The 20,264-nt window shown below is 35.7% G+C and overlaps 1 protein-coding gene across 1 annotated transcript in view; it reads right to left on the reverse strand.

The window, feature by feature from the left end:
- Window positions 1–20,264, reverse strand: part of USH2A (usherin) — a 374,892-nt gene that overhangs the window by 169,090 nt on the left and 185,538 nt on the right. The window contains exons 32-36 of the mRNA XM_062490428.1: window positions 16,202–16,361; window positions 15,544–15,715; window positions 11,248–11,395; window positions 3,756–3,907; window positions 1–56 (exon numbers count right to left, since the gene is read on the reverse strand). The exon at window positions 1–56 is cut by the window's left edge and continues 107 nt beyond it. Coding sequence (XP_062346412.1) covers window positions 1–56; window positions 3,756–3,907; window positions 11,248–11,395; window positions 15,544–15,715; window positions 16,202–16,361 — 688 coding nt within the window. The remainder of the gene's footprint in view (window positions 57–3,755; window positions 3,908–11,247; window positions 11,396–15,543; window positions 15,716–16,201; window positions 16,362–20,264) is intronic.

The following is a 20,264-nucleotide window of genomic DNA, read 5'->3' on the forward strand; positions in this document are numbered from 1 at the left end:
ATAGTAAATACATCAACCATTCCCTCAGGGGCAGCTTCCATGGTCCGAGCTTCTACCTGTAAATTCAACAGGAGACAGAAGTTTGGTGCCATAGTCACAGGGAAGGAATGAGAAATGCAAAGTTTAAGAAAAGGTATTTCTTAAGAAAAGGTAACTAACACTGTCAGCATCCTGATTTTTAGGCACGTTCCTGTCCTTTCATCTACATTTGTTTGACACTGTCCAGCTACTAACCTATTTTAAACAGAGACTACTGTAAGGAACAGGAAACAAATACTGGAAGAGAATGAAAGATTATTTTTTTGAAAACACCACTGCACCTCACATGGATGTATGATCGCAGTGTAAGGAAAGGAAACAGCAGTAGAAGACCATGTAACTTTCTGCCTTTAAAAAGCAACTGCAAGGAACATGCATTTAAACACTGCAGTAAATTATTACAGGTATTTGATGGAAAAAAATTCCTTTGTGGAATATTGGCTGCTCCCTAAATTAACTTCTACATTCACCTCATAAAATTAAGTTGCAATAAAAAGTAAATCTTTAAGAGAAAATAAAATATAAAAGAGCTGGATAATGTACTGAATATGAAAGATTTGTAATACAAGTAAATAAATACTATTCAATATTCCAGTATTTAGTACTGAAATTTTGTAACTTGTAGTAAACAATCAGTGCTATGGAACGAAGTAATTTGTTATTATGTTATTTATGGTGACAATTTTGTTTCCCCTACATTATTTATTTGGTGTTTTCTAAGGTATAAGATGGTTTTACACCTTTGTAAGTGCCTCTCAGCTGCAGGTTCATGGGAGTGCTAATAAATGCTATTTTTAATCTGCCACACCTGCTCTGTCATCTAAATAACCAAACATATTTTCTCTGTCCTTGACACATGAATGTTTTACTTTTCAGCATATAAAGATTGGATAGCTTATTGTTTACACGTGCCATGTGCACCAAAATCTCCATATGTGCTTCTCTATTTATACACTTTCTTATATTTAAAGTAAGTGAAAAGTTGCAGTGAAGTCAACAGGATAAAGTACATGCTTAAAGATAAACAAGTACTTCACAGAATTACTGGATCATTGCCACATTGATTATTTGGGTATTTCAGGCAAAAACATCCTTATGTAAGGATTTGACTAAACTATGCCTTCTAAACAAAATAATTTCCAGTAAAGTGCTCCTAAATGCAGGTACTCCAATCAGAAGCATCAGAAATGTGAAGAAATTATAACAATTATGTTCTTCTACAGAAGAAGATTCAAAAAATCTTTAAATAATTTAAATTTGTAGCAATCTGTAGTATGTCCTAAACAGTTGCAACAGCTGTAGTATGTCTTTAGCTTTTCCTTAATGATGTGCTACATAAACATATGGCACAGAAAACCTTTTTCATACTTAATTTTCTAAATATTACTTTATACACCACTCCGTGGTATTTTCAGACATATTTACTAAAAACTTAATAAACAAAGACCCTGCTATCATATAAGTGACACCAATTAATATGATAGGCATAATAATACTGGGAAAAGTACTAGCAACATATTTCAAAAATCCTGAAATTTAAATTAGTAGCAGTGGATTGATATGAGAAATATTCAGTGTTGAAAATTTCAATTTATTTATGAGACATTCACAAAAGCTAACACATTTTAATTGTAGTTCTCCTGAATTTCTCCAAAGAATCTATTAGATGGTAGACTAGCCCTTAATAAACCATTTTTTCCCTCTTTAGGGACAAAGCCCCCAAACAATTAGAACAGACAAAAGCATTATCTTGGGTATAATAGAAAGAGATTAAAATGTAGCTTTTTAAAATTTACTTGTTAACAATTTGCATCACACTCAAAAATAAATCAGTCACAGGAAAAATAAAGTCAAACAAAAACTACCTAAGCCAAACAAAATTAAGTTTTTGAAATAGAGTAACAGCTAATGCTCTCATAATTAATTAAGATCTTCAGAGCCACGTCCAGGAATATAAGGGGGACAAATTCCATATTTAGGGGAATGTCACATGATGTTCCTTGATCAATTGGGCACATTAAGCACAAGATCAGCAACAGAAATAGCTGGAAGCATATCAGTTTACTGCTGAGAGATGCTCTCTATTCTATTTAGAGCAGAGGCAAAACATTAGGTTTTGCCTTTTTTTTTTCTAATTTTTTTAAGTGTTGTATTTACTCCGTAATTTATATGAAAATATATATTTTTTTTAATCAAATGAAGATCCAGAGCTTTAACTTCCTGGCAACACTTAGGTGAGCCTAAATCAACATGTACTTCAATTCCTATGATTAGAGATGGATCACTGGCTTTGGAAAACAGTTTGTGTACTGATCATTGGATGAAGATGAGAATCAGCTACAGCAACCTCTTTGAACTGTTCCAAAAGTCAAGTTACGAGTCTGTAGTTCAGCGGAGATGTGAAAAAAGATTACTAAGAATATTGTTTTAAGAGCCTATCTACTGGTGTTCTGTTCTGTCCTTTTGATGCCTATTTGATAGGACAGTAGTACTGAAAACATACATATTTCATCCATATGCAGTTTGGTAATGACTTGTCTTAAACATCACTACCAGCACAATGGATTAGGTTATTGCACATCAAGTACCTTAAAACTAGGTTTGCTTTAGGGGTATATGTGAAGTTGTAAAAATGTACAAGAAAAACTGGCAAAAAGCCATTCAAGCTTTTAAGAATAAATATTTTTCAAAGTAGAGCAAGCTATAAAATGTTTAATGGTTATAAAGTCTAGTTGTCTTCTGCAGATAGACAACGTTACTGGCATTTGAACTAAAGCAATCTTGGAAATAATATTGGAAATGTGACTAACAAATTATATAATAAAAATAAAATCTGGAAGTTCTTTTCTGACACAAAATAAATTGTGATGGTAAAAAAAAACAAAAGAAAACCACAAAAACCTCTTAAATCTTTCTCTCTTTTCTTCCTATTTTTTCTACCAAATATAAAAGCCTACAAATAAAGCTGAATTAAACAAAAAGTTAAATCCCAGAATAAACACAAGCTTCTTTTTCAGTTACACTTGAAAACAAAACCAAGTACAGTATACATGATTCTAGTTATTCATCAGTTACAGTACCATGAAATCATACTAGATTTATCAGTTGAGCTATATCTCTAAAAGCCTTTAACAAAACAAAAAGCCTCAGAAGGTCTGTTTTTCACAAATTCATCAAATTTAAGATTCCTGTATTCTCAAATCCTGAAAAATGGGGTGTTACACGAGACTGATAAAATCTGTCCAGTATAATATTTTGATCATATACTTGCATTCAAAAGATTTATGAATTACCATATTTTCCTTGCTCCTGTTGCCACTTCTGGCTTCTGCAATTTTCAAATTAACTTTAGTCCTTTCAGTCCAGTAGCTAGAAATTTGCCCATTACTGGAACAGTAACTCTTTCTTTATATACATCCTTATAAATCTGGTTAAAGAACACCTGCACCTTTCAAACATATTAACTCCATTTAATTTCAATAATGTGTGTTTCAGCCTCCGCTTTTGTCTTCCTTCACTGTACCTACCTTCTACTTTGGAATGGTGCCTAACAATGACCTATTGAATCTTTAGCAGCTCTTAAACGGGATTTTTTTTAAATGTCACATTTTGCCAGATGGGTTAGTACTGCCCAGAGTGAATCATCACCATTTACTCTGATATTCACTGTCATCTGACATTTATTACACTCCCAGAATGTAAATTAAGGTACTCACCAGTGGACCTAAAGCACAACCTTTTGCAGTACATGCCTGGACTCTGAAGGAATGCAGACTCCAAGGAGCAAGCCCATAAGCATAACAACTTAGCTGTGATGAATTTTGTAGCAGAATACCATCCATGTATAATCCATAGCAAGTAATAATACCTATAAAACAATGTGAGAGCACTCAGTAACCAAAAGGCTACAGAATTTAGAAGAAAAAATAATGCTACAGACACCAAGGCAGCAGCAGTAGTAGTACTTCAAACTGTTTATAGTTGAGCAGATACTGTTCAGCATGACTGAGCATGCAAAACTCAAAAATATACTCTTGCATCTTTAGCTGTTGAAAACCTCACAAGTGGACAGCATTTCTCTAAACAATTACACTATTGCAAAGATTACCCCTTAACAAACATTGCTTCTGAGTGGTAGCCAGCATCACCCTGGAATGAGGAAAACTGAGGCAATTCTGGTTCACAGCCTACTCTGCATGTGGCTTTTCATACAACACAAAAAGCCATCTCACATCTTAACGGTTTTAGACTTGGAAATAAAATCTCCAATATAATTTAAATCTGGAAGGACAACTCAGGGCAGTGCTATAACTGTAATAAAAGAGTAACAAGTCATTTTGTCACACAAAACACCTCTTTCATACTCATTCTCTGTGACAGCTACTTCAGATTTTCAGCACTTTGCTAACAAACTACATACTTCATTAATTTGGGGTAGGAGTGGGGTGGTTGGAAAATATACCCACTTTTCTAAATGACATCACAAAATAGTGATTATTACCGTTTCCTTCTCAATATGCTGTAGAAAAATTCCTGAAGTAAACTATTCCTTGCCTATTCAATCCACAGAAAGAAAACATATTTGGAAACAAACAGTATCATTTTTAGACAAATAATGTATAATGGGCTAACACTAACTAAAATTGTAAGTGATTGTATATCACATTTATAAGAAATTCTAAAACTTTGTTTTTCCAAAGGTACACGGTAGTATAACAAATCCTGTACAGTGTTTTGAATTTAATGAACTAAAGATTTAGTTTTACAGATTTGCTCAGACTTTGGAAACTGAGCTTGCAAAAGAGTACTTTTTCTCAGGGCTATTCTGCCATCTTTTTCACTTCTGAATAATCTCCTTTTTAAAAAGTTATTTTAATTAAAAATCTTAAGGCAAATAAACACAAAGTTATAGGATTCATCTTAAGTTATTTTAGTTCAGAGGATGCCTTGTAATCCTTCCATTTTAGAAGGCAAATTCTATTGTAAAACCATAGCTCAGTTCACCATTCCTTCCCTTAAAAATTAATTTTTTGAATCTACATTGAGGAAGATTCAGTGTGAAATTGAAAAAATATTTTTCCCTCTACAAAATGGAGAACTGCTTCATAAAGAAAAGTGTACATACAACTGTTTCAGCTGAGCTTTGAAGAATTCTACTTCAAAAGATTTATATGCTAAACAGCTGAGTATGGCGAAGTGATTCATACACTCCTCAATTCTTTTCTCTTCTAGAAAAGTGAGAGGCTAAACTCAGCTCAGACAGACAGTAGAGATGTGTGTAGGAAGAGGTCCTGGAAAATCTCACACTATCAATCTTACATTTGACAGACTTTCTAAAGCAAAAATCCCTTGTGGTTCTGTGTCTAGTTGCTTGTGAAGCAATAAGATAAATGGTTAATATTTTTCCAACACTGAATAAACAAATTTTATATGTATGGGTATATACTTCGAAGCATTTTATTTATCTAAGAGGAAAAATGTGAATGCTGGCACTAAGGATGTTTTATAGGGGGAAAATGCCAAACAGTGGTATACTCTAAGCACCTACTCTACCTGTAGCACTAACTCTTTTAAAGTATCATAGAACAGAATCATAGAATTACCTGTGCTGAAAAGGACCAACAACGATCACCCAAGTCCAACCCCTGGCCTTGCACAGGACAACCCCAAAACTCACACCATGTGCTTGAGAGCATTGTTCAAACTCTTCCTGAACTCTGTCAGGCTGGTGCTGTGACCACTTCTCTGGGGAGCCTGTTCCTGTCTGACCACTCTCTGGGCAAGGAGCCTTTTCCTGATATCCAACCTAAACCTCCCCTGAGACAGCTTTATGCCATTCCCTTGGGTCCTGTCATTGGCCACCAGAGGGCACAAATCAGTTCCTAATAAATCTTTATTAATTCATTTGATACTTATGGTAACAGCATCAATCATAATGAGATCATTTGGCATTAAAGTTTTAAAGAGTTCCTAAAGCCACAGCACTGTGCAGCATCCACACCGGAGGAACAGCTTTGCTGCTCAACACTGTGAGCTTTTGTTAGTTCTCCCAGTACTGTCAGAGAACAATCGTCTCTAAAAATTTGATCAATTACCTCTTGATTTTACTTCTGCCTTTGCCTTTCAGGACACTGATGGAGAAAAACACAGTATGAAAAGAAAGAGAAAAAGTACATTTCAGAAGAAAAGAGCTAATAGTCCATTTTTGAAATGTGAAGCCATTTTTCTAAATTAGGCAATAACTTTTTTACCAGGGATAGGTAACTTTGCCTCCCTATTTCACCAGTATAGGCTTCCAAAACATACAGACAAAAAGTTCAAATTTGGCCCAAAGTTAATAAACTTCTTGAGACTTGCTAAATATTGCTGAAGTTTACCATGCATAAAATATTTAAGACTATAGGGCACTTCTGTGATTTACAAGGCTTCCTGAGCAACATGTGGTCACCATGAAAAGATACAGTTTCTCCATAATTATGAAGTCTAGGCAGCTAGATCAAATCTTGATTTCACTGAAGACAAAATCTATTGTCTATAGTACAATGATGTTTCACTTTTGAGAAGAAGTCCAAGAATGCAAATTAAACTTAAACTAAAGAAAGCTATAAAGTCTTCTTATTCCTTCTTTCCCCTCTCTGGGTGAGGCCATATAATGTGTCAGTGATATTCAAGACACTAAAGAGGTTTTGAATCCAAAGCAGTACAAGCACTTTACTCTTAAGGTGAAATCTAGAGGTCAAATCCTAAGCAAACATACTTTTACCTACATCCATTTCACTGTCTACAAACACCAGTCATCTCTCATAAGCACAAGGATTTGCAAGAACAAGTACTGGCTTAGTTCACTGAATAATTTTATAAATCTGTTTTTACTATACCTACTATTTTCCATAAAAATTCCACATGGCCATGGAAAACACAGTCCTGATTTAGACTTGGTTTTATCTATGATGGGAACACAAGGTGAAGTTTTTGATAATTGACCAGCTAAGGAAAATTTTCAGCGGAAAATTTTCAAATATTTTAGAAGAGCAGATCTCAAACTATATGGCAAGATTATAATGGATGTGCTCTGAAGAATAGATCATTGTTTATTAAGGCCACTAGAATAATGAAAGGTCAAAACAGAACATCTGTTGACACAAGATTTCACCAACTTCTCCATGTATTGTCCTCATCTAAATGGTCAATGTCGCCTATATTATCTACTATCTACCTACATATGTGACAGGTATGTGTACAGTGGCAGAATCTGGGCCATGTCCCACCAACCACTTTATTGTTTGATTGAAAATAAGACAAAATAAAATGTCGATATTTCAAATATATTCAACAGGCCATCTTCCAAAAGTCATTTTCCTACTTGGCACATAAATTATATTTCTGAAGCAACTTTCAACAAAGAATTAGGTGTATAATTTCCCATTTTTCTATGTTTTTTTCCCCTCAAAATAATGTAAATAGGCCTTAAACTCAACAATAAACTGTAGCCCTGAAGTTCAATATCCACATCTGGATAACACAAGCCTAAGTGTTCTGTACCCCAAAGCTTGTTTTTCCTCACTGCGCCATCTTTATGAAGAAGCCATGCAGCCTTTATTCTTGTTTGCCACCTCTGACCTCCAGGGTAGTATTTTAATTCTCCCTAACTTTTTTCTAATTCACCACAAGCAGCTGGACCCCATATATATCATGAGAGCATAGTGAAGTCTGTGCTGTCCAAACCCCAGCCAGCCAACACGGCCATTAGAAGCTGATAAGCCTCCTCAGCCCATGGAAATTAACAGGAGCATCTGTCAAGCAGTAGCAAATGAAAGTAGGCGGAGAGAAAGGAATGGCCCCAAAGATCTAATAAGGAGATGGGGATCTATGATATGCAAATCTTTGCAAATCTGAGGTTTCCACCTGAAACAAAGCCAAGATCAGTACTTTCGAAAAGCACTACTTATGCCTAGCAGTCTGAAACACTAGTTTGAACCAATTCAGTTCAAAGCAGGAAACAGTTCCTATGCTTTTGAAAAAAAGATAAAACAGAAAAATCAAGAATGCACCAGTAGAAAGTTGAAGTAAGAAAATTTGAGGGAAAATACCTAAGTACCTTCTGCTGGTTTTCACAAATGTTATTCTTTTCAACTATGATATTTTTCAGCCTCTTACACAGTTTTAAAACCCTGACACAGTGAGCAATTATAAATGATGTGGCCACAAGGCAGCCCAAAAGACGTGTTGAGAACGAGCGAAACAATGTCACTGAACAATGCCACCATTCCTGATTAAGCACTTGCCCAGTCAAAAGTTTTAGAACTTATTTGCTGTTGGGTTTTTTGTTTTTAATTCTTTTTGTGAAAATGGGGAAAGGATGGAAACAGAAAAATGGTGAATAAGAAATGATGTGATTAGATAAATCACACAATCATGTAGGTTGGAAAGGACCTTGAAGATCATTGAGTCCAACTGCTAACCCAGCACTGCTAAATCCACCACTAAACCATGTCCCAAAGTGCTACATCTGTGCATCTTCTAAATACCTTCAGGGATGGTGACTCTTACTGCTTCCCTGGGCAGGCTGTTCCACGATTTTTCATGGAACGTGTTCTTTGATTCTTCATGGAACCCTTTACATGAAGGAATTTTTCCTTATACACAATCTGAACCTCTGCAGCACAACTTGAGGCCATTTCCTCTTGTCCTATTGCTTGTTACTTGGGAGAAGAGACCGATCCCCATTTGGCTACACCCTCATTTCAGGCAGTTGTAGAGAGGGGTAAGATCGCCCCTGAGCCTGCATTTCTCCAGGATAAACACCCCCAGCTCCCTCAGCTGTTCCTCAGACTTGTGCTCCAGCATCTTCGCCAATCCTTGCCCTTCTCTGGACACAGTCTAGCACCTGAATGTCTTTTTATTAGTGAGAGGGCTGGAACTAAACACGGGATTTGAGGTGTGGCCTCACCAGTGCCGAGTACAGGGCGACAATGACCACCCTGGTCCTGCTGGTCTCACTATTGCTGATCCAGGCCAGGGTGCCATTGGCCTTCTTGGCCACCTGCGCACACACTGGCTCATTCAGCTCACCCACTGTTGACCAGCACCCCCAGGTCCTCTCCAGCTACCCTGTCCCAGCCTGTGGCACTGCCTTGCTGTTGTGAACTGTCCTGGTTTACAATACAAGATATATATTTTATTACCATCTGAGAAAGGTGATCATCCTTATCTCTGTGGGAAATGTCTTCTGTTAATGGGCCATTGAGTCCTACTGTAAAACTGATAAGATTACATCATCCCACTGGGAGATGCTCCAGCCAGGAGGATGAGCCAAGCCTTTCCTACCTAGATAAAAACTGAGGTTTAGAATGCCAAAGACAGTCTTTTTCCACTGGATTCCAGAGGAAGAACCAGACTTTTTTCTACATCATCGTTGGAACTTTTGGAGGAAACCTGCATCTTCTACAATACCACTGCTTCAACTGAACCACATCTGAAATCCAGTGGGACTATAGCCACCATTTGACCAGACTGCACCAACACTCTGACTGACAAGGTATCAGGTTGTATTCTGACTCTGTCAGTGGTTTTATTTTTTATTATTGCATGTATTTTGTTTTTCCTTTTTCTCTTCCCTATTAAAAATTGTATTATTGAAATCTCACTGGTTTTGCTTTTCAAACCAGTACATGAACCAAGGGCAGGACCCAGCCTGGGTCTTGTTGAACCTCACACCATTGGCGTCAGCCCATGGATTCAGCCTGTCCAGGTCCCTCTGCAGAGCCTGCCTGCCCTCCAGCAGATCAGCACTCCCACCCACTCTGGTAACATCTGCAAACTTGCTGAGGGTGCACCAACACCCTCAGCACTTTCCTAGCAAGCTGTGCATTGTAGTCAAAAGGAGAGCCAAGCTGTACATAGCAAATGCCAGCTTTTAGTTGTTTTAAAAGTAGTTAGTAGAAATTTATTTCTTAAATTCCAGGTCTGTATTGTGTGCTGTTGATATTTATGCATAAATATGTATATGGACATATATATTTATGTTTATTTGATTAGTTAAACCACACTCTAAACTGTTTGGATTTTTTTTCCACAATGCAAGGGTAACAGGATCAGGTCCCGAGACTAACTGCAAAACATTGCCTATTTCGGTGAAAATCATTCAGACTTTAGCACTAAGCCACATACATGACCTTCCTCGCCATTTCCTCCCGTCCCATCCCCTACCCTTCCCCTTTCTCCTGCCTCCTTGCCTTTGTCACACATGCTGATGAGATTTTAGAAACAGAGTTTAAAAGCTTCTAAGGTGATAGGAAGCAAAATGTCCCACAATTACTTCCATACAAAGAACCATAAATTATCAAATACATTATTTAACATGTGACATACTCTTATTTCTTTCTACATTTAATGCAAGACCTTACAGAATACAATCACCACTTCTGGGGGAATCGTTTAAAATGTCTTTAGTGAACTTAAATGAGTACAATATGCTTTATCACAACTGAAAGCGGGGATAAAAAACTTGCAGGACTAAATGAAATTAATGTCAAACCACTGGGAGACTTAATTATATACATTGAAATAATATTATGAGGCAATGAACAAAAACATTTCTGATACTTCAAATTTAGTGATTCCTATGTAGCAGTGCTCTGATTTTATTATCATGCATGTAGCAGTGATTTAAACTCCAAGGTAAATGACACTGTGCAACCCCAACAGAAAAGAAAAAATTGTCTAAAAGTTTTACATATGGAAGTTTTGTAAGGGAAGAAATTTCTAAACAAAAGAAAGTATATTATGTAACTTTCACAGCCATGGAAGTGTACAACTATACAATGAGTATGCAGAACACAAATCTAATTACTATTACATATCAATTAATGTAAAATAAATTGGTGTGGTTTTTTTGAGGGTGAAATTAACATCCCAGACCGATATTCTCCAAGAATTCCTATTCCTCAGCTCAGTCATCCCTGGAAAACATTGAACAATGAGATGCAGTACACAAGAACTATCAAAAGGGAGCACTTTTGAGCCACCGAAACCGCACGATGGGCTGAAAACCACAATCTCCCAGCTGCAGACAATGATACTATCTCAGGTATTTTATGTGCTAAAATGATCATTAAAAATTAAGCACCACATATAAGCTGCCATTTAGAATATTAATTTACCTTTACTAATCATCTTTTTAACTTGAGGCTAAAAGAGTTCACTTACCATTCGGATACTCAGGCTTAGTCCACGAGATGTTAAAGGAGTCAGGTGCATATGACTGGGCTTTTGGAGCAGGAACCCCTTCTGGTGTACTCTCATCTGTGATAGCCATGCTGGCTTCACTTACTGAACACCCACCTCCAGTGCAAGCCTTAAAATATTAATCAAAACAAATAAACACCTTTCAATGTAGTACCAATAATTTTTGCAATTATTTTTCTGCCTAAGTTTCATTATTCTTCCACATCAAAACTTAGTGAGCCTGTGATTTTCAAGTAAGACACTTAGCATAGATATGTTTACCTCTTTTCTTAAATAGCAAGAGGATGTATAATAACTCATGATACTTAATTTTTAGGCATACTGTAGCTAAAACATTCCTCTGTACTTCACAACAGCACCCAGAGCATGGGCAATTATAATAGTGAAAAAACTCCCTATTATGAACCAGTATGTATTAGTTGTTATCATGACATGTTTTTGGAAAATAAAGTAAAATAATTTGTATTTCAGTTGCCAGACAACAAAATGTTAAGCATGCAATTTTTATATTTTCCTTGGGATATGAAATAGTCCAACGTGCAGGAAAAAGTGCATATCACTCCACATAACAGGTTTTAAAAGTTTTATGTGCACACAGCTATGGTCCATGTGATGCTTTGCCAAGTATTTGCACTAACACTGATGACAAGACTACACAAATTAAAAATATACAAATATATATATATACACACCTGTACTGGATTTAAAGATTTTTGTGTTAGGCTATTGTTTATTTTTAGGGTTCTGTTTAATAATAAAATTAATCAAAACCAGAATTCAACAAATACTGACATAAAAATTATGGGACTGTGTTTTTCTAAGTCGTTCATGCACTGAAGTAGACAAGTGGATCATCAGCACATAAAGAACCTTGCTCTCCAGATCCCCAGGAATAAAATCTATTAATCTAATTCTCTCAATCTATTGTATTTTATTTGAAAGTATTAGCTTCAGTTTCCCACTTCCCATTGTTTTTCAAATCAGAGAGCAGTCAAACAGATTCCCTATGCCCTCCCAACCTGTATACTTACCCCAAGGGTAAAAATAAATATTGTTTGTAAATGAGCTCTTTTATACATAAAGATTGTTTTGATACCATTGGAAATTAGATTCCCAATATAACTAAGGAATGACTCCATGCTCAGCCTGAACTACCAAGTAAAGATGAAAGAATGCAACATCAGTTTTGGGAACATCCAAAAAATGGCATTTACTCTAAACATGATAATGTTTATATATTAAAAAAAATAAAAATTAAAAAAAATAGTGCCAGTTTAGATGGATGTTCAGGCAACTATTAACATCTTGGTAAATAAAATATTTAAGAAAATTATCCTTCCAGGAGAAGCAGAGTAATCTTTGAATTATTCCACTTACACTGGCTTTATGAAGAAGCCAAAAAGAGCAGTTCTGGAAAGCCTCTTTCCATTTATTCCTTACTGACTGGCTGACTAATTTCCACCAGGCCCACTTCAGCAGTGGAGAGAATTGCATTTAAGGGCTTGGTAACAGTAGCCTTTGCATTCATTTATTTCTTGAATTTCATGCAGCTCAGTTTTTGTATTTCTGAAATTTGCTGGAACAAGAAGTTTCTGGTTCTTCTAATGAAAATCAGCAAAAGAGAGCTCATCTGCATTTTAGGTAGTGAGATTTTAGCTCAGTCTATCCAAACAGACTGGACATCTGGCAATCATATCCAGTGAGACTCAAAGCCATGAAAACCTCCACCCAGACCGAGTTCCCATTTTGTCACTCAGAGAAACTGATTTTGGGTAGAATATGTATAAATACCAAAGGAACTGGACAGCCAAAGGACAGATGCCAAGCACATCAGATAACACCACACAGCTATGCTCCACCCAGGACACCAGAGCCAGCTTACCCACACTGCAGTGTCCTGAGGACTGGCTAAACAGTTCAATTCCAAAGACTTTCAGCCATAAAAATAAGACTGGTACCCAGGCTACTAAGGGCAGCCTTTCAGCTTTCCATTTGTTTTTGGACTGGCCTGGCTCACACTCACCCAGCTTAGAGCATGAACAGAACAAAAACAAGTTCCTTTGCACTAATCCACGGAGACATGACCTTACGTCTTCTTGGCTGATATTTGGAAAGAAGCATTAGATTTGCTTACAGAACCTGTTGTAGTCATCTATGAATAAAATTGCTGCATACGAAACGGCAGTAATCGATTCTGAAAATTGGTGACAGCATGCAAAGATAAACATTTTCTTAACTCTCTTTGATGTAGTTACATTAACCTTTCATACAAAAGTTAAAGCCTGTGAGGTGCCCAAAGATTTCCTTGTGAGGCTCCTGATTCCTGTGTTCAAGCTGCAGTTTTTGATAACACAAAAAACAAAAAACCAAAATTTTGAAGGAAAACAAACCAAAATTAATAGTAACTGGGAAACAAGGAAAATAATAAGGTTCTAGCTGATAGAAATATTTCATTCTAACAACAACAAAAAAAGAGTTAGCTAAATTTTCCACTGTCAATGGTTGTTTGGGGTATTTTTAATCTAAAAGTTTTACGGAAATTCTGTTAAATTATATATGGAACACTAAATATTTCTCTTCTTTTTTCCCAGGTGTCTATGCTAGATTTTAATTCTTTGTGAATTTTTACTTTCATAAAATATACAAGTAACATTTGGTCATGTTTAATCATCATAACTTTTAAACCTGTAATAGTACATTCTTCTCAAATCAATCTACGTAGTTCTATCTATGAAGGATCCAAAAGTCTTAAGAGCTACCACACCTCTAAGATACTGAGCATTTAATGCACTTTCAGTCTCATCATTTTCAAAGCTGCAATGACATTTAGATCTTCTAACTCACCCATCACAGACCACTGCATTTTATCCAGGTAAATCTGGTTATCTTTGTGCACTAGAAGAAATTATCTTTTCCTACTTTCTAATTAAATGCAAATATTAAGGGAGAATAAAACAATTTAAAAGAAATGAGAAATAAAATATAAAGAGCAAAAGGTTCCTAAAAATTTATTAGGTAAAATATTTCCAGGAAGTATTAGGTAAAAATATTAGGTAAATATTATGCAAAAATAGGTAAAGTTTCTAGGAAGTCTGCACACGCTGATGAAGCAAAACCAGTATCTACACAACACTTCTTCCCATATCCTAAGGCAGAGCCACCAAAACAATCAGTCCCAGTTGCTCTCCAGATTATAGCTGGTAATTCTTCCCTGGTGCTCCCTCCTTGTGCCCCCATGCACAGCAGCTGGGCAGGAGCAGAGAAGAGCTGTGGCACAGTGAAGGACAGCACAAATTCTTTTGTAGAGAATAAATAAAAAATCAAGGCATTAAATGCTTGTTGAAGTAGTATCTTAGTTTTGGACATGGCATTATTATATATGCTAAGCAATTTGTTATGCTGAAATATCTAGGCACAAATGAATTAATTTCAACATGAATCTAAGCTTTAATTAGACTGAATATCCTTGTTTTTTTTCAGGTTCAAGTCAGATCCTTATCATTACCTGAAGGTAGTTTATTTTTTGTGGTATAATATTTAGAACATTCAAGAGCATGTTAAGGAAAAATGAATGCATACCCAGTCTACATAAATGTAAATTTATTCATAATCAAGAGCAGAATATTTTTCTATGGCATTTATTAAAGCAAATATCCTTATATAGGTATTGTTATAAAATGAACAGTGTGCTTTAAACACTGGGACAATCCCCTCCTTTTATTCACATATTTTCAGGTTTGTTAGTGAGCTGAAGCTGTTCTATTTCATCACAATGAAACCAATGATAAAGAAATGCAGTAAAAACACTAATGTCTTTTAAAATCTTTTGAATACATAAATTACTACTTTACACTGAACTCTTCTCTGCTATTTCCTTCTACATACAGATTTGAAGATGAAAGAACAAATTGTCATGGTACAAAATATGAAAGGCTGACACTTTTAAATACAGTCAATGTTTTCTTGTAAGTTGGGTTCAAGGAAACAGTTTTAAAGCATTTCATATATTTCTGCTCAATTCTTTATTACTTATGCAACTTATCCTTGAAGAAAACCTGTATTTAAATTACATACACATTTTTGTGAGTCTGTTTTGAAACAAGAAAGCTGCTTTTGTTTAGGATGGCTCCGCCACTTTAGCTTCAAAAAGAAGAGGTTAAAAAAAGTGGACAGAAGAACCATTAAATATTAAGATGCTAACAAAGTCAGAATCATTTTCACCATTTTATACCTCTACTACACATCTTTAAAACTTACAGCTAGTTTTATGAGGTATTCAGTACCCGGGAAAAGCTGGGGAATAGTAAAATCCAGAAAAAGTTCTGTGCTGTTATAGATTACATTCCACTTGGTAAAATTCTGCTCATTGGTGGCCATATAAATGATATAGCGATCTAGGATTCCATTTACTTCTACTGGTTCTTTCCATCTGCAAATAAAAGCAAAATATGATCAAGACCAGACCAAATGAAGATTCAGACCACGCTGAAAAATGTAAGGCTTTGTTTAGGGAACTTCATGGGGTTTATTTTGAGAATTTGAAAACGCAGTTCTACAATCATAAAAATAAATCTAAGCCATACCTCTAATGCAGTATTTGTACTCAGTAGATAAATGATTACACACAAAGCAGGGGCTACAAAAGGAGCATATCACCAGAACATTTCCTGCTCTGAAGTTTGCAGAGGCTATGCCCATATGTAGGTTATACTGATTGCGTAAAGACAAAATGGAAATTAAGTTGGCAAGTGATAATCAGAAGGTTCACAGAACCACTAAACTAATCACTTCTATGCATTTAATCATAATAAATTTAATTTTATGTCACAAACCCTTCCCCTGATTGAACTCACTGGAATTCTTGAATAAACTGATGCACTATTGTGTTGTCAGGAAAGAAGAAATCCTTACTTACTGTACATATATTGTTCTAGAATCCAAGACCGTCAGGACTGGGGCATCTACATGAGATGGTGGCAGCTGTGCCGTAAACAAGGTGACCTGGGAACTGTTTGTACAGCCAGCAAGAGTGCACGCAGTGAGCAGGAACTGGTGCGGTGTGAAAACTGCCAGATCTAGGGCAAAAAACAATCAGGAATTTCTGTGGTGCATTCATTTTCACTTGTTTTTCTGTAGCGTTCAGACACTAGTGAGTTTAGAAAATCAAGAGGAAGGGGGACCTGTATCTCTTAAACGTTTCAGGTTTGCCCCGGGGGAATGAATAGGTACTGTTTTTTTAGTAGTAGACAACAGCAAATTTTCACTACTCATAGATCAGTGGGGTGTGCTTTGGCTGAGATAACCCCACTGTGCTCCATTTACACCAGAATCTACACCAACCAATCAAAAAAAAAAACCCAAGTAATTAAGATTTTTAGGTGCTACATACTACATCAATTTGCTACAGTGGTAAATGAACACCTTTGAGATGATTAAATCAAATCAAATTAAAGTAATGGAAAAAAACAAGTACAGGTTCATTAACACAGCTGGATTATACATATTTTTTTTAAATGTGCTGTATGAAACATTAATGTCAAGCATTGATAGATACAACGATTCACTCCATGCAGATTTCACTACAGCATGAACACAAAGGAAGCTCATTGTTGCCACCACCCATACTGATCCGTTCTCTCTTTGCCTGTTTGTTTTCAGCTGAACAAAAAACCAAACAATTGCAAGATATATTCCAGTAAAGACACCTCATCTGATGCTATAGCAAAACAACTGTTCCATGGTTCTTAATTTTGAAGCTATCTTGAGTTTCATTACTGCAGAAAATGGTGAATAAAATGCAGCATTTTTGCTGAATAAATATTCTAAAAGGTTATATATTCTTCCCTATACTAATACAGGAATGCTTTTAGAAAAATTATGTCAGCATTACTTTCATGCTACAATTTTCTAATATTTTCCTTTCTATTTTTTCATTAAAATACAAATCATAGACTTGAACTAGCAAAACTTTTAAGAAGGAATTTACAGTTGAGGTTTTGGCAACAGTATAACATATACAGGTAAAATGTTTGTTCAGTAGACACACATTTTCAGTATGTCAGAAAAGTTCTGTGTTTTTGTAAGACATAACAAATAGTAGTGTTTTCAGAGCCCAATAATATCAAACTATATTTTTTACAAAATATTTTTGAGCACAAATCAAAAATTCCAGTTGGATGACACATCACCAAAGCAGAGATGGTGTAGACCCAACTTCTGTCTCATTTTTTTCCCCTTATGTAACACCTCCAAGTCCCTGCAGAAATGCAATTTCTTCTGATTTGCTCAACTCCGTGTAAGCAGAGAATGAACTTGTGCATTTTTACTGAAAATACCATACCACTCAGTGGTATTGTTCTATGGAGCACATGGCAAGTTGTGAGTTAAAAAAAAATGCTGCAGCTAAAAAAAATCATCAAGTGAATGCCTGTAACAGTGACATGTTTAATCAACATAATGGGACTGATTCTACCAGGGTTAAGCAGTGCTTAAGTCAGTGAGAGGGGGAAAGCACACTCCAAAGCAGGTGCTCAAGCTGGCTCAGCATGCAGGGAAACTCCACATACTGCACTGGCTGTATTGCCTTCATTACTGTACACCTCCCTGGGTCCCATATTCCCTGCAGCAGCCATAAGAGAAGGCAGAAAAAGGTGCTGAAAGTCTGTGACATGAGTATTACAAATTACATGTTGTGAGTGGGCAATCAAGTGACCAGAAGGATTTTACTTTCTGCAATCCTAAAATGAATAGATGAAAGCAATTAATGTATAATTCACAATCTCCTAGATACTGATGATGCATTCTTTTCTCAAAGTTGAAACTATATGGTAGGGCTTCACCAAAAAGAGTGAACATAACCCGAAGGAAGGGAAAAGAAAAAGTTGATTTCTCCTTTTCCATTTGTTCATGGTGGATCACTGTTTTCCTTGTCAGTGCGGGGTACTTTTCATCTCCTTTAAGGAAAATTCCACATCTGGAGCTACTATTTTTTAAATAGTAGCTTGTAATGAAACCCTGATTTGGTGCACACTATAGCTGATGAGACTACTGGCAGGGATATGTTTGTGGAAATACCTTGTGTAATCTGAATAGGGAAGAATTTTTTCAAGGACTAAGAGAATGGAGGATGGGAAAATGTTTTATTTCCCTCCCTGAAAAAAAAAAAAACTGACTGTAAGATACCTTCTGTGTCCCAGTACCAAGAATAGAAAAAGCAAAAAGAAAAGACAGGGAAACATGTAAAGTTTATAAAAAAAAAAAATAGCAAGGAATGGGGTGAAACACAGCACATATAAGTGCAGAGATCATTTGAGATCAGATGATAAACATACTGAAAGTGGAGGGAAGGAGAGTTTAAAAAATAGTTGAAATATAAAATATGTTTTAAAAGAAACATGTCACCAGAATAAAAGAAAATCTTTATTCCCCATCGTGATTTACTAATATCTAAGTATTTTGACTACTAAATAGAAATTTTCAATGAAATCTCAAAGATTCAGGTGGGATAAAGGCTGAAAAGAAAAATTACATTTATGTAAGCAGGAGAAAAAAACAAAGAAATTCAAGGCTTAGCAATATGATTCAAGCAGCAGCTTTGCCATCATTAAAATCTCTCCACAGACTTCAATGTTTGGATGATCCAGCAAATATAGGATAGGCAGTATTTCTAAGAGGTTAGAAGCAGAAACTGACAAACTGAACAACAAAAATTACATTACATCATAATCAATACATTTATTCATCACAACCTAATTTGGGAGATATTTTCCTATTTCAAGTTCAAAGTGTTTCATAACGGATCACTGGATTCAAACAGCTAGGGATACAAACATGAATTTGAAAGAGAGAGGAGGTTCTTAAAACTACAAAGCCACTGTTTGTCAAGGTCCTCTAACAACAATGCCTTGCTTTCCATTTGCTTGATTGCATGATTTGCATAAGATCAAATGTAGGCAATTGTGGACATGAAAAACAGATCGCTCTCAAACACATCAGAAACAGATCCACAAGCATTATGTGGAAATGTATTGCAAGAAAATGAACCCCAGTGCATGGAAAACTCAGTGACTAATGTCAAACAAAGTATAATTTACAATGTAGGGTGTGAATTATATGTTATTTTACAATTTATTTCATGTTGCTGCTGGATGAATTTCATTGATCTCAATTTACAAGATGAACCCAGTAAGGACATAATTACTAATTTTAAACCTACAGCAAAACCTGCAATTTTTTTCTTAAAAATTTTCTTGGTCAGGTTATATTCCAGTCTGTTCAACAATTCCAGTTCCCTGAGTTAATGTAAAGATCAAATATTTCTTATTTCAATATTCCAATAACTATTCACTGAAAACACTTACTTCTTACCAATATAAAGCTAAGCCCAGAAATTTCAGAAGTTCATTGATGAAAAAAACCCTACATTCAGGATTTGGTCTTGTTCTCATTTCTAGACTCAGAAGAACAAAAAGCATGAAAAGACAAAGATCCTTTTTTGAGGGTACCAGATTCCCTCAAGTCATGGTATTAAAGTAGAAGGTAGACAAAAAAATAATTCTGCATTTTTTGTGCCAAAAGCAGAACAAAGGAAAGAACACTAAAATAATATCCCACATATCTGTTTTAAACCCATTGCTTACTTTCCCTGAAGAAAAAGGTGGAGCAAACAGAGAAGAAGGATCAACCTCCCTTTTCATGTCTTTGACCTCAGAGGCAACACAAACAACTTAAATAATTTTCTAACTCACGCATCAGCAAGAGAATTGTGAACTATAGTGACTATCATTAAAATGGATATTTACATACCACTACATTTATGAGATATGTGGGGTGTTTGGAACTTCCCCACACTAACCAACTATAGTGGTTGGTGTCTCTCCAGTTTCTAATAACTACCTGCATTGCTCCTGAGAGCACAATCAATGCATGAGATAGAAAGAATAAAGAATGACCCTGTCTGCATGGTCAATAAGAACACT

This window comes from Cinclus cinclus, chromosome 3 (genome assembly GCF_963662255.1).
Source record: "Cinclus cinclus chromosome 3, bCinCin1.1, whole genome shotgun sequence".
Classification (NCBI taxonomy): domain Eukaryota; kingdom Metazoa; phylum Chordata; class Aves; order Passeriformes; family Cinclidae; genus Cinclus; species Cinclus cinclus.